General features: G+C 38.0%; 1 protein-coding gene across 2 annotated transcripts in view; it reads right to left on the bottom strand.

Moving 5' to 3' along the window:
* The window catches only part of LOC139698949 (protein doublesex-like), a 339,040-nt gene that overhangs the window by 110,119 nt on the left and 212,977 nt on the right, over window positions 1–15,944 (bottom strand). For both annotated transcript variants that reach the window (XM_071597923.1, XM_071597925.1), the window contains one exon: window positions 2,086–2,386. In XM_071597923.1, the coding sequence (XP_071454024.1) occupies window positions 2,088–2,386 (299 nt within the window). In that variant the 3' untranslated portion in view covers window positions 2,086–2,087. The remainder of the gene's footprint in view (window positions 1–2,085; window positions 2,387–15,944) is intronic.

Here is a 15,944-nt window from a genome sequence, read left to right as displayed (position 1 = left end):
AGGAAATTAGGTCACTTTTCCAAGTCCCCCCCCCCCCCATCACAGTTCACAGGACACTCTATCAGGAGGCTGTTTAAAAGTGGATTGGCAATTCAAATCGCTGGGACCGATTTTGCGGATAGATTGGCATACTTTTCTCCTTCCCCGGCACGCGGTTGAGGTAGGTCCGGCAGACCGACTCAACTGGTCAATTTCCCCTCCGCTATGGCAAATTTCCCAAGGTCTCCTCTCTAAGCGCCGCGCAAGCCAGCCAGCCCCAACGAACCGTGGGAGATTTTCCTTGCATGTGTCAAAACGGAAAATCGAGTCGCTTGGCAAATAAGGCGCGAAGGTGAACATGCATCGAGCATCGCGTGAGGCCCGAACCAGCCTCGTGTGTACTACGCTTTTATAGCCGAGTGCTATGGTAATGGACATCGCGGCCCTGTGAGTCGGCGTGGCGTGATCCCAGGCATATCTTGCACCTTTTGGTTGGGGATTCGAATGAGGGGGGGGGGGAGGAGTATATTCCAACAGAGTTGCTGACTTAATCTCTCACTGTGACAGCTTCCGCCCTCTACCGCTAGAATCACCCCTCGTGTTTCTATAGTCATCCTCCTCCCGCGATGATATCTCATAGGAGTGCAGGTCATATACCCATAACACACACACACACACTGGTAGTTTTTATCTTCGCCATGGAAGCATGGCGTTCATTGCATTACAGCCGTATTGGATTAATTAACATTTTTCACATGGATATGAAGAGAAGCAATTTGAGAGTGTGTTTGTATTTCTGGTAAGCTGGAGAAATTTACACTTTCGTGATCCTCTATCTGCATATTAAACACCATGACTAATAGAAGAATAAAATGTTGAATGCATATTTTCAAGAAAAACGTGTGCCTCCGCAAGGGACGGATGCATTACGACCAAATATTCTGTCTTCTCCCCCACATATCTACGACACAACGGGTACTATAACTGAACTCTGGATATAAAGAGCTAGATTATCAAGTGTCAGCAATCAAATCAGCGCGCGACGCCATATTCGGCTTTTCAGAACACTGCTTCTGTTAGTGTGAGACACATTATCTAACGCTAAATCTAACATCCCGGCATAATTTTTAGTGTTGTGGGAAAATCTATAGAATGGCAAGTTATAAAAAGATTACCAGTTAATTAGTTTGAAAGGGAATAGCCTGAAGGAAACCTATGGACATTGTGGAGCGCAATTTCGGCCGTATATTGGACTCAAGTTAAGTCCGGGGTAGAGCCGGCAATTGAAAGTACAGGTCAAGAAACAATCGACTCTATGAAAGCATACTCTTGAAGCCAAACTTCAGTAAAGCTGTTGAACTTAAAACTTCTTAAGAGAGAGATTATTTCATCAAATCATAGATCTCTTAATTCAGACAGCTCCGCACGTTAGAGTCCACTTTTGCATATTATCCCGCAAGCCACGACTAAGCCACGTGGAAGGGGATGCTTTGAATTTAATGGTAACCGCCAAATTGCTCGCGGAATGGTTAGGCATATTATGAAATGGATATGAGTCCACAAAAGACAACATAACTCAATTCAGGTACCAATGGTAGAGCTCGTTAAAACGAAAATAATTTGAAAGTTGCATACTAATTGCACAAAAGGTTGGCAATTGGCAATATACGATTACGACCTACTGTATGACTCGAGTTAATGCACTTATAACGTGATAACTGTGAATGGATAGACATCCAAGGAATTAGAAACAAACCCTGGTCGATGAAAATTTCCTCGACCTCGTATAAAATGGCAGTGGATACAAACTGCAACAAAAAGTCATGTAGGAGAGCTATTATGAAATTTGGAGTTTCTAAGTCAATGCGACCCCTCATGATTAACACAAGCTGTCCAAACGATCTAATAATATCGAAGTACAATTGCCAAAGGGCCAAATAATTCCGGTGAAAATTCTTCTGACCGGGAATGCATCATGTGAGCTTCGACTAAAAATTTAAGCCAGCATGATGCATTTCAAAATTCTACGATCTTTGGAACTTTTATGTTTTTGCAGGGGATGGAAAGGATGAGCGGAGATAAATGATGGAGAATTGCAAGACTCACCACTATGATCCGACGCCTGTCGTGGCGTTCCCCTTCGGAGATCCCGGGTTCAGCGACATCCCGAGGGAGGACGGGTGCGGGAACATGTGCGGAGGGAGGTGCCCCAGGTGTGGCGGGGGCATGCTCATCGCGGCCGACGCGGGGGGCAGGTGCGGCCCCATCGGCGGCGGGTACGACGCCCCCTGACTCGGGATGTCCACTGCCGGCTCCGGGATGTAAGTGGGCGCGCTGTAAGCCTCCCCGTAGTAAGAGTTTCCGGGGTATATCATCCTCAGCGCCATGGCTCGCAGGTGGTCCTGGGCTGCAAATCCACGGCCGGGGCAAGGCGGAGCAAGACGGAGGTAGAGGAACAGGTTAAGAAATATGAAATATGACTGGGCAGATCGACTCTAGAGTGCGCACAGATTTACTATGCGAAATTTGCAGCAAATATGATGCTTCAAATACATCATGTAAGAATTAGAAAAAAATATGGTGAAATAGAGTAGGTTTATTGCATCTACATGGTTAATGCTGGATTATTTTCAAATGGCCTGCAGCAGTAAAGGAGGGAATTGATAAGTTGAATGGGATGAAATAAATTGATGAAGAAATCAAGTTCAAAATGAATACTGAATATTTTTTCGTAATCTAACCTTTACCGAAGTAGATGCCATTGCCATCGAAAAGCCGTCGTAAATTTCCTCTTTTTTTAATACTTACTTCCATATCCTTTTATTACTTTTCTTGGCCCCTTTTGCTATAATAAGCGTCCCTCATCTTACCTTCATCTTTAATTATAATGCATCTTTAGCTCGGTGAAAAGAAGTTCAACTGCTAATGCCAATTGGTTCTGCGGGCGCTCATCGTCAATGAACTCACCAGCGATCGACCGAGCCCCATGAGATTTTGGAACCCTATTTTACCCTTGTATCACTCTTTTATGTCCAATCTTACTTCAGTATTGATGGGCATTAAATAACACCCAAAATTGACCTTAATACCTTTAAACATATTCCTCAAGTCATATCCAGCAGGGACTAAAACAAACTCAAATCGTAATTACGGACGCGATCTACATACTTCAATTTCATTCATTTGAATTTAGATATTCAATCAAATATGACATGAGACAGGGGAATCCCCCTGTTTCCCTTACCTTGAAGAAAGCGTCTGCAGACTGAATATCCACAAGATAGCTTACTCCGAAACATCCCTTGCACCGTGACGCTTCCAAGACAGCGTTTCATGTCTTACGAGTTTTCTCTGGGATATTTATTAAACAGATGGCTATCATCAATCAACGGGAAATAAAATAATACACGTAAACCTCAAACAATTTAAAATATGACTTGGAGGTTTAAGAAACTAACTGGTATGACCAAAACTAAAATTAAATAAAATTATTACTCAAGCAAAAGCAACTAAAGTAAAAAAGCAACTCAAGCAAAAGTAAACCTTCGTTGGCACCGTCATTTTTCTTTGAAAATTCGGTCTAATGAAAAAATGTTTTAAAAATCCAACTTGGGAACGATAGAAAGGGAAGTTTATGACATGAAACAGCGAAAAACCTATTTAAATACACATACAAAAAGGTACCTTGCAACACGCCGCTAGGGCGTGTGGCATACGGCGATTCAGCGTTATGCATTCTAAATAAATATTAAGTTATTATTAACTTTAAGAAACCAATGAAAGTGTAGAACATCAAATTATGGAGACCATGTTTCATGAAATAATGTTATTGGCTTAGAAGGCACTGGTGAATAACAACTGGAAATGAACAATGAATGATTTTGAGTGAATTGCATCCCATCAGCAAGTTTAGGAAATATTGTTTCCGAGATGTTGCTGAGGTGTTAGACAGAAAGAAAATATGATGAATATAATGCAATGAACACAAAAAGATTATAAATTTAGTGACTATAACTATTTGAAAATTGTAACGGATGAGGGTGTGTTCTCAAATAAGGTCTCATGAAGATTTTCATCATGATCGAGCCATAAATATCTATTCCTTTTATCAATTAACTGGTGGAAAAATTGCGAATAGAGTAACAGCCATATTTATACATCAGACCAGAAGAATTATATACTTTTTCCCTGTAATTGCCAGAAGAACGAAATTTCCTAAGTTATTATTAATAATTTCAAGTGAATTGGCATTATTAAGAAGTGGATAAAAGGACACCTACACCCTATTCACCTATCACCATTACCATTGGGATGCACTCAGGCACGTTTCCCTTCTTTAATTACCGAATGCAAACTTTCCAGTTATGCAAACTCACCACATTATGTTGAGCGTGTTTATACGGATTATGTATATCTCACACACATATAATTTCCTTTTGAAAACGGAAATGCTTTATCAATTGAAAGTAAGAGAACATCTAAATATGAATGAAGTTTGTGTTTTTTATAATAATCCAGTCTACTTTTTAATCATTTAAAAAAATACAAAAGCCTACACCTTTCCAAACCGACTTGAAAAGTTTTATAATTCCGAAGAATTGCCAAATTACCGCTCAAATGTATTTAGTTATACGGCCTGAAAATTGATTGTTTTAACAATTAGTATTTTTCTAGCATAAAATGAGTTTACCAAACTTCTAAACATTTTTTGATGAAAAATTGTGATGTTTTGGATTAATTCATTTACAATGTTAGGGGTTATGGGAAAAAATTGAAAAATATACTATTTGAAATGAAAAATTCTGAGCTGGATGGCCGGTTTAAATAATACTGGATCAATTTGTTAATGTCGGTCAAAAAACAAGGCTTAGAGTTCTTCGTCCAAAACCGATGTAAACAGATTGAACCTTTCGAGAAGTCCTTGCAATTAAAGAATGTAAAATATCATGAATATAATGAAAAAAATGTGATTATAAATCATTTAATTAACCCTTTAAACATGAAGCGAGTATCAAACCAGGGGACCCTTTGATGATCCTTGGTGCTTAGATTGATTATGGTACTGATTTTATTGTGTAATTTATTAACCCATTAACCCAACCTACCAAGACTAAGTGCAGAAAGAAATTGTAAGTCTCCGTAAAAAGGAAAATGGAGACAGGAACAAACTGAATTATGAGAATAATTCATTCGACTCAACCCGTAGATTTGGACTTTCCAACACTCTCCCATCAGGAGAGAGAACACTTGAATGAATAAGCAATTCCGTTTCTCATTATGCACTGCCAAAGTGGAATCTCTAAAGAATTACGGGTTTAAGAGGGCGACATTAATAATTTTATAATTGGCCATGTTCACAATGCATTGTATAAAGCAAATACTCAACAAGGTGGAAAGTTTAACACCCGTTTCACGGTCGACGGGGCGTGGTATAACTGTAAATCGTGAAAATGAATGAGCACCGATGTAATGCGATATTGTTTCCTCAATGAAAGTAAGATTTGTAATCCCACTAAGGGAATTAATACATTGATTATATATGCTTTTTCCGTGCATGTAACTTGGTGACTGCAATCTATAACTTTTTAAGAACTCACCCCAAAGCTTTAGCGTAACATTAAACTTATCAAAATTCGTTTCCTAAGTGACGTAACCGATTAATTTTGCTCCAAGCAGGGGAAAAGTAAATTAAGACATTCTTGTGAATTCCTAGATGAACTATTGAACCTGCATATTCATTTCGATCAAGCAGGAAACTGATATAATCGAACCTTGTTAATAATTTACCTTCCCTTTTTCCATTTGTGCGCATGTTTCAAAGAGAATTATTGGGAATACACGCTGATTATGATAACGTAACAATTTTATATTAGAAAATGATGATATTTGTGAATCAAATAATTTTAAAGATATAAATGCATAATAGCGGATGACTCCATTAAAAGTAACTGCTGTGTCATCTCCCGCAGTTTCTTGGAATCCGTCTCTTTAAATTCTGACTTTCGATTAACTTTTGCGATTCCCGAAGTTCTCGAAGCCTTTGCAGGATATACTGTCGTATATTTTATTAATTTAGCTTCATCCTTAAACCACTTAACTCTGAGACGCAGTGATTATAAAGACTTTGATAATCATGATCAATGGAATTAGTCAACTAACGGAGAAATAATACAGAAAATAAATAATACTCCATTAATATTAAGGTCGTTAAAAATGAAACGCAACAACTGTGCCAATAAAAAACGTTGAATTATCATAACACGTGTGCATTTTCAATTCATTTCAGCGACACGTGTACATTTCAAAAATATATAAATGTTCACGAGAAGAAGGTTTCAATACTGTCAGAGACTGATGCAACTTATTAGATTTTCAATGAATAATTCACCTTCAAAGAATAAATATTTTAAAGCTCTTAGGAATATAATGGAAATTTTTCACTATTTTTTTGCATTATGGTGGATTATTTATTTTTGATGGATGAGTCAAGAAGTTGAGTAATGTTATCGTAAGCATAGGGAGTGAGTATTGTAGTTAGCATGAGTAGTTGCGCGGGAAATGTGATTTACGAGGGTCATCCGGAAAGTAGTACCCGTTCGTGCCGCATGAAGTGCTGACGACGCGAGTAGCCGCTGGACGAGGTCAGATAGCTTCAGTGGCTTGTCTGCCTTCTCTGAGCCAAGTTGCGTGACGCTAGCATTGCCTGTGTTGTTTCTGTGATTGTTTACAATGTTTAAAAAAATTGAGAACGCCGCCAGTTGTGAAGTGAGGGCAGTGATTAAATTCCTCAATGCAAGAAACGTTCGCCCATGTGATATTCATCGCCAATTAAAGGAGGTGTATGGAGACAATGTAATGGACGAGTCGTCTGTTCGGCGGTGGTGTCGCAACTTCAACATGGGGAGGGGGAACACACACGACGATGAGCGTTCGGAGAGACCGTCTGTCATTACAGACCAACTGGTGAGCTCAGTTGACGAATTCGTGAGGAACGATCGGCGCGTCACAATTGATGACATCTGTGAGCATTTTCCCAATGTTTCTCGAACAATTGTTCATGAAATTGTTAAACACCATCTGCATTATGCAAAAATTTGTGCAAGATGGGTCCCTCGCGTATCTCAATGAGCTGGCGGCGAAGGACTATGCAGCAGGAATACAGAAACTTGTCACACGTTATGACAAATGCCTTAATTTGCTTGGAGATTATGTTGAGAAGTAGTTTAAAGTATCCTCTTTCAAATAAAATTTTTTATGTTTGTTAATATTTACTTTTGTGTCTTTATTTCACGAACGGGTACTACTCTCCGGATGACCCTCGTATTTCATTGACGTGGAAACTATTTTCAAGATTAACAAAGGGATGGCCAGCAATCGGATAGTTTCCAATCCCAGATGTTTCCCAGGTTCCCAAGGCTAGAGATCGTTTCTCAAGGCTTTCAGCGTTCACTTTTAGAATCTCCTACCCCAGATGCAGTCCAACAGGCAATGTTTGCAAATATGTAACTTTGCAAATTATAAATTTGCGAACATATTTAGGAATTTCACCCTGCAGCAAAGATATTAATGAGTAGAATTAATAAAGTAATAAAAGAGTTTTAAAAAGCTCAGTGCTCACCTAAATAAATATCCCACTTACAGAATAGAAATAATCTCAATTTTAGCTTTGGTGTCCTAAATTAATTGCTTGAACTTTTTAATTCATGAAATGAATGTTAAATGTTCCATAACACCTTTTTGCGTATTTTTATTCCTAGCATTCAATTACATTGAGAAATGATAATCACCTGCTTTTCATGAAAAAACATTCCTTTCATGGAGTCATTATCTACCATCGTGTTCTCATCCAAAAAAAGGAGTGCCTAACGATCACTACTCAGTTGTATTGTAGCGTCAGTTGCTGCGTAGGGCCACGCGATTTCACGAACCCTCCTTCAGTGCACACAGATGTGATATACAATCTTCACCTTCCTGCAGAATGCATATCACACTGAAAGCCACTGCTTAAAATTGCTAAATTAGTCAGTAATGCTAAGTTTAAATATGAAATTTTCCTTTCAATTTCCACCACCTAAATGCAAATTAGATTACATTAATTCTCCAAAATTCTAGGTTTAACTGCCAAATTCAAGGTTTTTACCAGAATACTTTCAAGGTTTTTTTTCGATTACCAGTAATTTTCTGGCATTTAAGTGTTCGTGAATAGCTCGCTACCCGGAGAAAACAAACATCCCAATTTAGCTTGGTTAGCAGAATAACTTATATTTAACATTAAAACAAGGCATGGGGTTTTAAAGTGCCAGAGCTTCGTTCCGCTCTTGGCATCGTGGAGGAAAATACCATAAAGATGGCGATACGGTGTCGCAACCGTTAGCGGGAAATATTGCAGAAGGCACTCAGTGCCACGTGACAAGTGGCTAATGTAACCTTTAGTAGCTTAACTAGGAAGATGATTACAAAGACCTTACTTATATAAAATGGTGCAAGAAAATAACAGGGTAAAAATAAACGAGCTGGAGAGGGCAATAAAAATGTACGGAGGCTGTGGAAAATCCTAAAAATCAGGACTGGAAAAAATCCGTTCAAAGGATCAAATATACGAACGATAAGGCGCTAAGAGATGATTCAAGATAATGTAAAAAAAATAGAAGCAATATACATCACAAAGGAATTATGCCAACAGGTTTAGACATGGAAAAAATATTTGGTATATAAGGATAGGTTAGGGTAGGCATTCTTAGTTGATCGTGGGCCAGAAAAGGTATGCAGGGAAGTGAAATCCAACAGGGCCAAGGGAATAGCAATAGGTATTAATGATGGTTTAATTATATTATGTGTGGTATATTTTTATCAGTTTAAACAAATTATATTCTACTTAATGCGAACTACGTTATAAAATGCGTAGGAATGGTCTATTGGCAAATCTCGTGCGGTCAGTTTTCGAATCGTTTAAATTGACAAAGAAAGTTCGAACAAAATCTGAGAGGATGCTGCCAGGACATTCGTTCTATTAACGTGGCATGACCCAGGACAGTATACAATAATAGTATACAGTACAACAGTATAATTCAATAAAAATCAATCCAATGGCCAAAAAGGATATTTTAGCAATGTTCTCAAACTCTTACAAATGCACGCATGTAGAAACTGATTCCATCGACGCACACTATACGTAAAAGCTTTTTGAATAGAAAAATAATTCAAGAACAATTTCGAAATTGATTCGATTGAAATTTACCTGGTTACGCAACAAATGATTGAATGAACTGCAAGGGAGAAATGAAATTCGGTAAAAACAGCTATAATACGAATTCAACCATGTGTACTCGCATATTGTGATCGTTGCAATACCATAATGCAGATGAAACCTTAATAATATTGATTGAAGATCTCACCTCACTGAGTAACCTTGAACACTATCAAGCATTCGGGATAATGAAAAAATAACAATGTTAGAAATAATAGATAAGTTTGTTATTCTTACCAATCAGTAGTAATTTTCCGCGTTCACAAAATAATATTAAGACATATTAAAATCCAACTCAGGGTAGGGTTTTGTTTACCTTTCATAAAAATAAGTTCATAATCATTACGGGTACTTTCTTCATTGGCTTTTGTCACTTAGAAGGTATTGATAAAATATATTTGTTGATTTCGGGCATTTCAATAAAATATCACTGAACTACTCAGTAATGTCTTCCGAGGTTGCCAAATTTACGTACATGCTCAAAACAAACGATCAAATTAAAACAAACTCATAAAATTTATAATTTTGAATTATCAACCATAAAATAAATTGGTAGTGGGTGTATTGAGGAGGACCTCATGGAGAATCTTGAGTTCATATTTTCAGATTTTAGGACGACGAAGTCGGAAGAAGACGGCTATATTGACCGTATAAACATTGTATCCACAGTGAAATACTTAAGTTATATTTTAATAAAACTTTTCAAAGCAAATTAAAATAAATTTTACGACAAACGATAGGCCAAAGTTGACTCTTTAGCAGACCAGGTCATTTGAATTTATATATTCAATATGAAATATGAGGCACGTCTATATTTTATCTCAACAATTTATCTAAAAAAATTAAACAAAAACTACCTGATAAGTTAGTAGCCATCTATATATCACATTTTAGGGTCGTAATACAAAATTGTCATCATGCATTCCATTCCAAAATCAAAATCTTGAATTTTAAAAAAATGTAAATTTTATACACTCCGTTTTATGTGGCACCCATAAAAATTTGACAAAACACACCGTTGCATAAAGTCCGTTTACGACTTAAAATGTCACATAAGGAGTAATGGGTATAGAGGCAGCAGTGTGAAACACACACCTTACTGCTCAATGCTACACCTTGTTACTAGAATATTTTATACACCCAACAGAATTATTGGCGACTCACCTCGATGAACGGGCACATATGAAGCTAAAATTTTATAGAATGCCATAATCCATAAAGAATGAAGACTGGTAACTTTTTACGAGTATCTTAAGTTTTTTCTTTCCTTAAGATAAAACTATTTCCTGGGTTGGTTATTAATAAATCTTGATATTAGTTTTAATCTATTGAAAATATTTTACTTCACATAAAGAGAAAAAATGACTTAAATATTTTCGTAGATCTGTTCATGTCCCCATAGTCCTAATGACCTCTGAGGAAACTCAATGAAATGTAGTCTATTCATATTAATTATTCCAACAGCAATGGCTGCCATATATATTAACTTGGTCATCCCGTATTTTTTGTTGTTTTCTTTGCATAACGTCATTCTGATGGACATAATAGATACGTCGGTATCTACATGATTACTCTTATTGCCTGTTACAAATTCACCCTTACAACTCATGCTACGAAACTATGGTATTACAGATATATTACCATCGATTCGATTTCGAATATGTTTTCATATAAATTTTATCGTCAGTTTCAAAAGTTTTTAAAGCAATACACTCTCGATTAAGTCAAGCTGATGAACATAAGGAATACATTGGTGTGAGAAGACATATTAGAAATAATTATTGCTAAAAATTTCTATTTTTGCTATAGGACTAATATCATGGAGGAAACTTTGAGCAGTGACAGCACATAATAGCTTTGTTAATAACTTTTTCCGATTACGTGTCTCAGAGCCATACAAGTCTCTCATAGAGATATTGTTTCTGTAACATTAATAACCGATGAATGACAGGTGTATGGTAGTCGTGCAGTTAAATATTTGCACCCACAACGAATTTTGTGGTACGAGGAACATATTTCAAAATATTGGTAAATATATTATCGATAGATATTGTTAAGACAGATATCGTGCTAATATTCTATAGTCTAGACCGATGACCTCTATACCACTATGGCATCGCGAATTACCACTTTTTTCCTTCGATGACGATCTTCCCCTAAATATCCTTTATAATAACAAGGATTTTGTTGTATTTTGAGATATATTCTACGTTTATGGAAAATAAACGGAAAACTTTCTCTGAATTCACCGCCCGTCCACGAAATTCTCAACTGAAATACATGTATACAATTACAGGTCGAGAAACAAGCCACCGAAAACAAGCTACGAAATATGGGTACGATAATCTGTAGTAGTTTGGGGGAGGAAAATATTCGAGGAACCGATATCTTAGTGCGACAAAAGGTCAACAATATTCCGTTCTGTTTTCTATGCAGAAATTTGATAATAGTCTTCGGCTGATACCGATGAAAGTGGCACTTACGAACGAAATACCATAAAGGATTCTTTTTTTTAAATAAGGTCGCAAAATATTGAAAAATGCCGGACCCGGTATCGCTGTCGTACGCAGTTAAGCGCATTTTGTAGCTGCGTGGAAGTAAAAGAAAATAAGGAGTAGGGTGAATGCAGGGGCATATGTATATATATGCAGGACAGATGAAATGGTCTAGCTTGTTGTAACGGTTAGACCTCTATTCTTGATAAGCATACGAATAAGAAAGTGTACCATTGATTGACCACTTCCCCCGTTGGCAGAGCGTGTAAAAATCCTTTCCTCGTATCCCTTGCGGTTGAAACGGCGATTTAAGTTGCCTGCTACTCCTCATCCCTAACTAGCCCGAGGGCAGATCATGGTGCACCCCTCTCGAGCTGGACCCGTTGCTCATCCCGGATTCCACCTCTGTGCATACTCTAATATTCAATTCATAATCACACCTTCCCTTCGAAGCCCATCTTTCCCTCACTTATCCGCGCGTAACGCAGCATCCACAACGTCTTAGGTACTCGCTAATCACCGTGAAGAAACCACGGCATTCCCATGCCAACCGTTGACACCAGAGGTTATTTCTGTGCCTGGGGCAATCAAAAATATCCCAGAATATTGCCCCAAGCAACAGATTCTTAGTAAGCGAGGTGCCATTATATTTAGTAAGGTAAGGATTTTCGCTCACGGCTCTAGCTTCGTGGAATCACAATACATGATTTCCAAATCCAGTTACTGTTACATCGGCAAATTTATCAGGATTTCCGATTTGGGTACTGTCACCAAAGAACCCGTTAGTAGTTTTCTCATCTAAGGTACGGTTCATGTCTTATATTAAATACGCATTGCGCTTATTATTACAAAAATAATAGTTGGTTTGTTTTCATCCATTTATATGTGACTTATTTATATAGGTTTTCAATTGGCTTTCAGCGTTGATATCTAGAATGGGTACTCCTCGAACTGGTTACGATATGTTCGTGCACGGAATCATAGAGTTGGAAAAGGTGAGTGTACATTCAATGCTCACAGAGGGAGAGAAAGCTACGGCATAGTCACGTGTCATTGGTATGCTTTGGGCGGCGGTTCGAAAAATGTTTCAGGGCAAAATTGATTTAACGCCAAAATTACGGTTATCGATCAACTGTATTGTGCAGAGCATGACTTATTCATAGTAAAAAATAATTTAATGCGAGTGCCTTATGGTAAGAATGATGTCACATCGTAAACTAAATTTTACATTTCGCGTGGCGGTGATCTTATTTGCTTGTTTTCTATTTCGACCACCATAGCGCTGAAAGTAGCATATTCATGTTCATTCCTATCGATAAAACTCGCAACTATTGCAAAAAGCACGCATTTGCGGCTCCCTACTAATTATACGAGTTCGAATAAGCTCAAGAAATAAATGAAGTAAATCCTAAATATTTGCCAGAGTTGCCCCTTCCCCCTTGGACAAATGACGCAGGCCACGTGACATTGGTATTCTTCAATAACGATGCCGAGTTTGCCTCGGATGACTACATATAGGGTCAACATTTCTTAACTCTATGCCAGCCGAGTTAATGGCCAGGTATTGGTGATAACTATTCTCGCCCTAGTTACCACTGATGCATGTATTCGCAAGAGAGTTGCTTTCGCGGATTGATGTTGGACTCACAGCAAAACATACGGTCCGGCAAACATGCCGCGTTATATTTTATTGAGGCTAACTTAAAAATGATTTCACTAACGCATTCGCAATTCTGGCTCCCAAGAAAGTTTGTGCGTGAACTAACATGAAGTATCGCCCAAAATTTAATACGTATCTACGCGGCGTTCTGCTGTAATATTCTCCTATAAAAGTCTTTTCGTGGTACAATTGGCGTCGCATGACATGGCTTAAAATATTATTTATATCCAACGGATAGTATTACTGCGAAATCAGAAGAAAAATCTATGTCTCGAGAGATGGGAACAGCTGACGAACAAAATTATATTTCCCATCAATGGCCGAATCGAAAGTACTCGGGCACTAATTTTATAAGAAATCGCGTAAATATAGAGAGAAGTCTTCGAAAATATAAAAATAGAAGAAATCACTGCCATCGTTGAACGTCAAGTGACAATGAGGACATTTCCTCCGTAAGCAATATCGAAACCGGTATTTTAGAACTCCCGTGATGAATTCACTACTTTTTCTCCAGGAGAGATATTTTCTGTCCTTCGATAAAATTGCCCTCCGATTCTCCAGATCGGCAGACAATGAATAAAATTCTATCACTTCAGCCAAACTCACTTTTTCTCCCCTGATGACATCATCTACCGGATGCTACTGGCACAAGACTCGATTTAATTCACGGCGTAACGAACCCATGCCTCGCCGAGAGATATCATTTGAGCGTGCTCTCGTAAAGCGCGGGAAGCGCCACACTTCCATCCTCGGACCCCCATCACCGTCCATCAAGAGAGCACAACACCCGAAGCGCAAATGTTATATCCCGCTCCCATCCCTCCCGGGACAAGCGAGACTTGACCGGTCTTAAAAAGGATATTTACGACTCTCCGGCGGTAAAATCTTAACATATATTTATGTGTACCGTCTGGTCGGAATAGAACTTGCGCCTTGCTCTAAAAAAAAAAAATATCTCCAACAAGTCCTTCGCGGGCGGACCCGCCAAGGCGTGACTAAATCACGGACGGAACCGATGGGGGAGGACGAAGAGGGCGGAGAGCTTGGAAAGGGGAAAGGGGGGGGGTGCGTCGAGGGCGGGGAACGGAAGAAAAGGGTCCAGCGACCCCCCACGCGAGTGTATGAGCCCCCACCCCCCACTCACAACATAAAAACGAATCTTCAAACGAACTTGAGGATTTTTTTAAGGCAATTTATAAGCTTCTCCCTCCTAATAAGCGGTTAAAATTAAGAGGAAACGTCGTAAAAGCATATATTTTTTTGGAAAACTCATTTTCCGAGTTGGCGCGACGTCGAGGGAGAAAGGGATCCATAGGCGGTGGAACCCATCTTCCGGTGAACTATCGTACTAAATAGCGTATTACTTGAAGCAGTTCCAGGAAACGTAAAGAAAATCCGTCCGACTTAATTAGCGATGAAAATGGGGCACAAACAAGTCCATCGCTAGAATTCACCTCACCGCCGCTCCGAAATTAAATAAGGATACTTTTTATGCAACCATTATTATCAATGTGTGGGATATTGTTTAACTGTAAAATAAATTTTTGGTTTCGTGAATATCGCCCAGAGTGAACGACAATTGGTATACCTCAGTCATTCTTCATTTAATAAAGTTTTACCCCTCCTCAAGTAACATAAGAGAAAATATTGTGTTCGTGAAACAATCAGAGTTCAAGTTTTCAATGCGCATTGAAGGACTGTGAACACTTCTTATATTCCGGAAATTCTTGCGTATCAGGGAATGATTCGAAGTTTGATAAAATAATTTATCAAAATTTAACTAATTTAAATATACATACATATATATATACATATATACATATATATATATACATATATATATATATATATATATATATATATATATATATATATATATATATATATGTGTGTGTGTGTGTGTGTGTGTGTGTGTGTGTGTGTGTGTGTGTGTGTGTTTGTGTAAATGTGTACGATATATAGGTAAATTTATATATATATATATATATATATATATATATATATATACATACATACATACACATACATACATACACACATCTTGAAGGGAAGTCTCACGGATGTGAATAATAATGTAAACGAAGAAGCAAGATAGCGCTAGCGAAGAAAAACACGGGGAAAGACACACAAATAAAACTAGCACGCATTCCCTCATATTTCTGTCGGTTCTTTTCCTCCATTGAGAAATGCGGTTTGGCCACCGAAAACTCAAAAATTTCTTGACAGCAATTTTGTAGAAAATAAAATCATCGGAAACTTTGCTTTTCAATTATATTCATACAGCGTTTTTTAAAAAGAAATTAAGGTCGCTGAGCAGTGGCGTGAATTGAAATTTACCCAGGTGGTGGCTATTTCTTCGAGACCTGCCATGAGTGAGCAGCATCGACGACGATGTAGTTGTTACATAACATTAGCCACTCTGTATTTTTATATATTTGGTAAAATCCCAAAGATAGGTCAGATCTTTCGTCTCTACGCACCAGACGAATTTCATCTGACAAAATATTGAGATTTGTGCGGGGTTACTACTAACCTTATCAGAATAGATTTACCTGTGAAAACA

This window comes from Hetaerina americana, unplaced genomic scaffold (genome assembly GCF_022747635.1).
Source record: "Hetaerina americana unplaced genomic scaffold, ioHetAmer1.1.p SCAF_9, whole genome shotgun sequence".
In the NCBI taxonomy this organism is placed as follows: Eukaryota; Metazoa; Arthropoda; class Insecta; order Odonata; family Calopterygidae; genus Hetaerina; species Hetaerina americana.
This window is presented reverse-complemented; position numbering and strand designations above follow the sequence as displayed.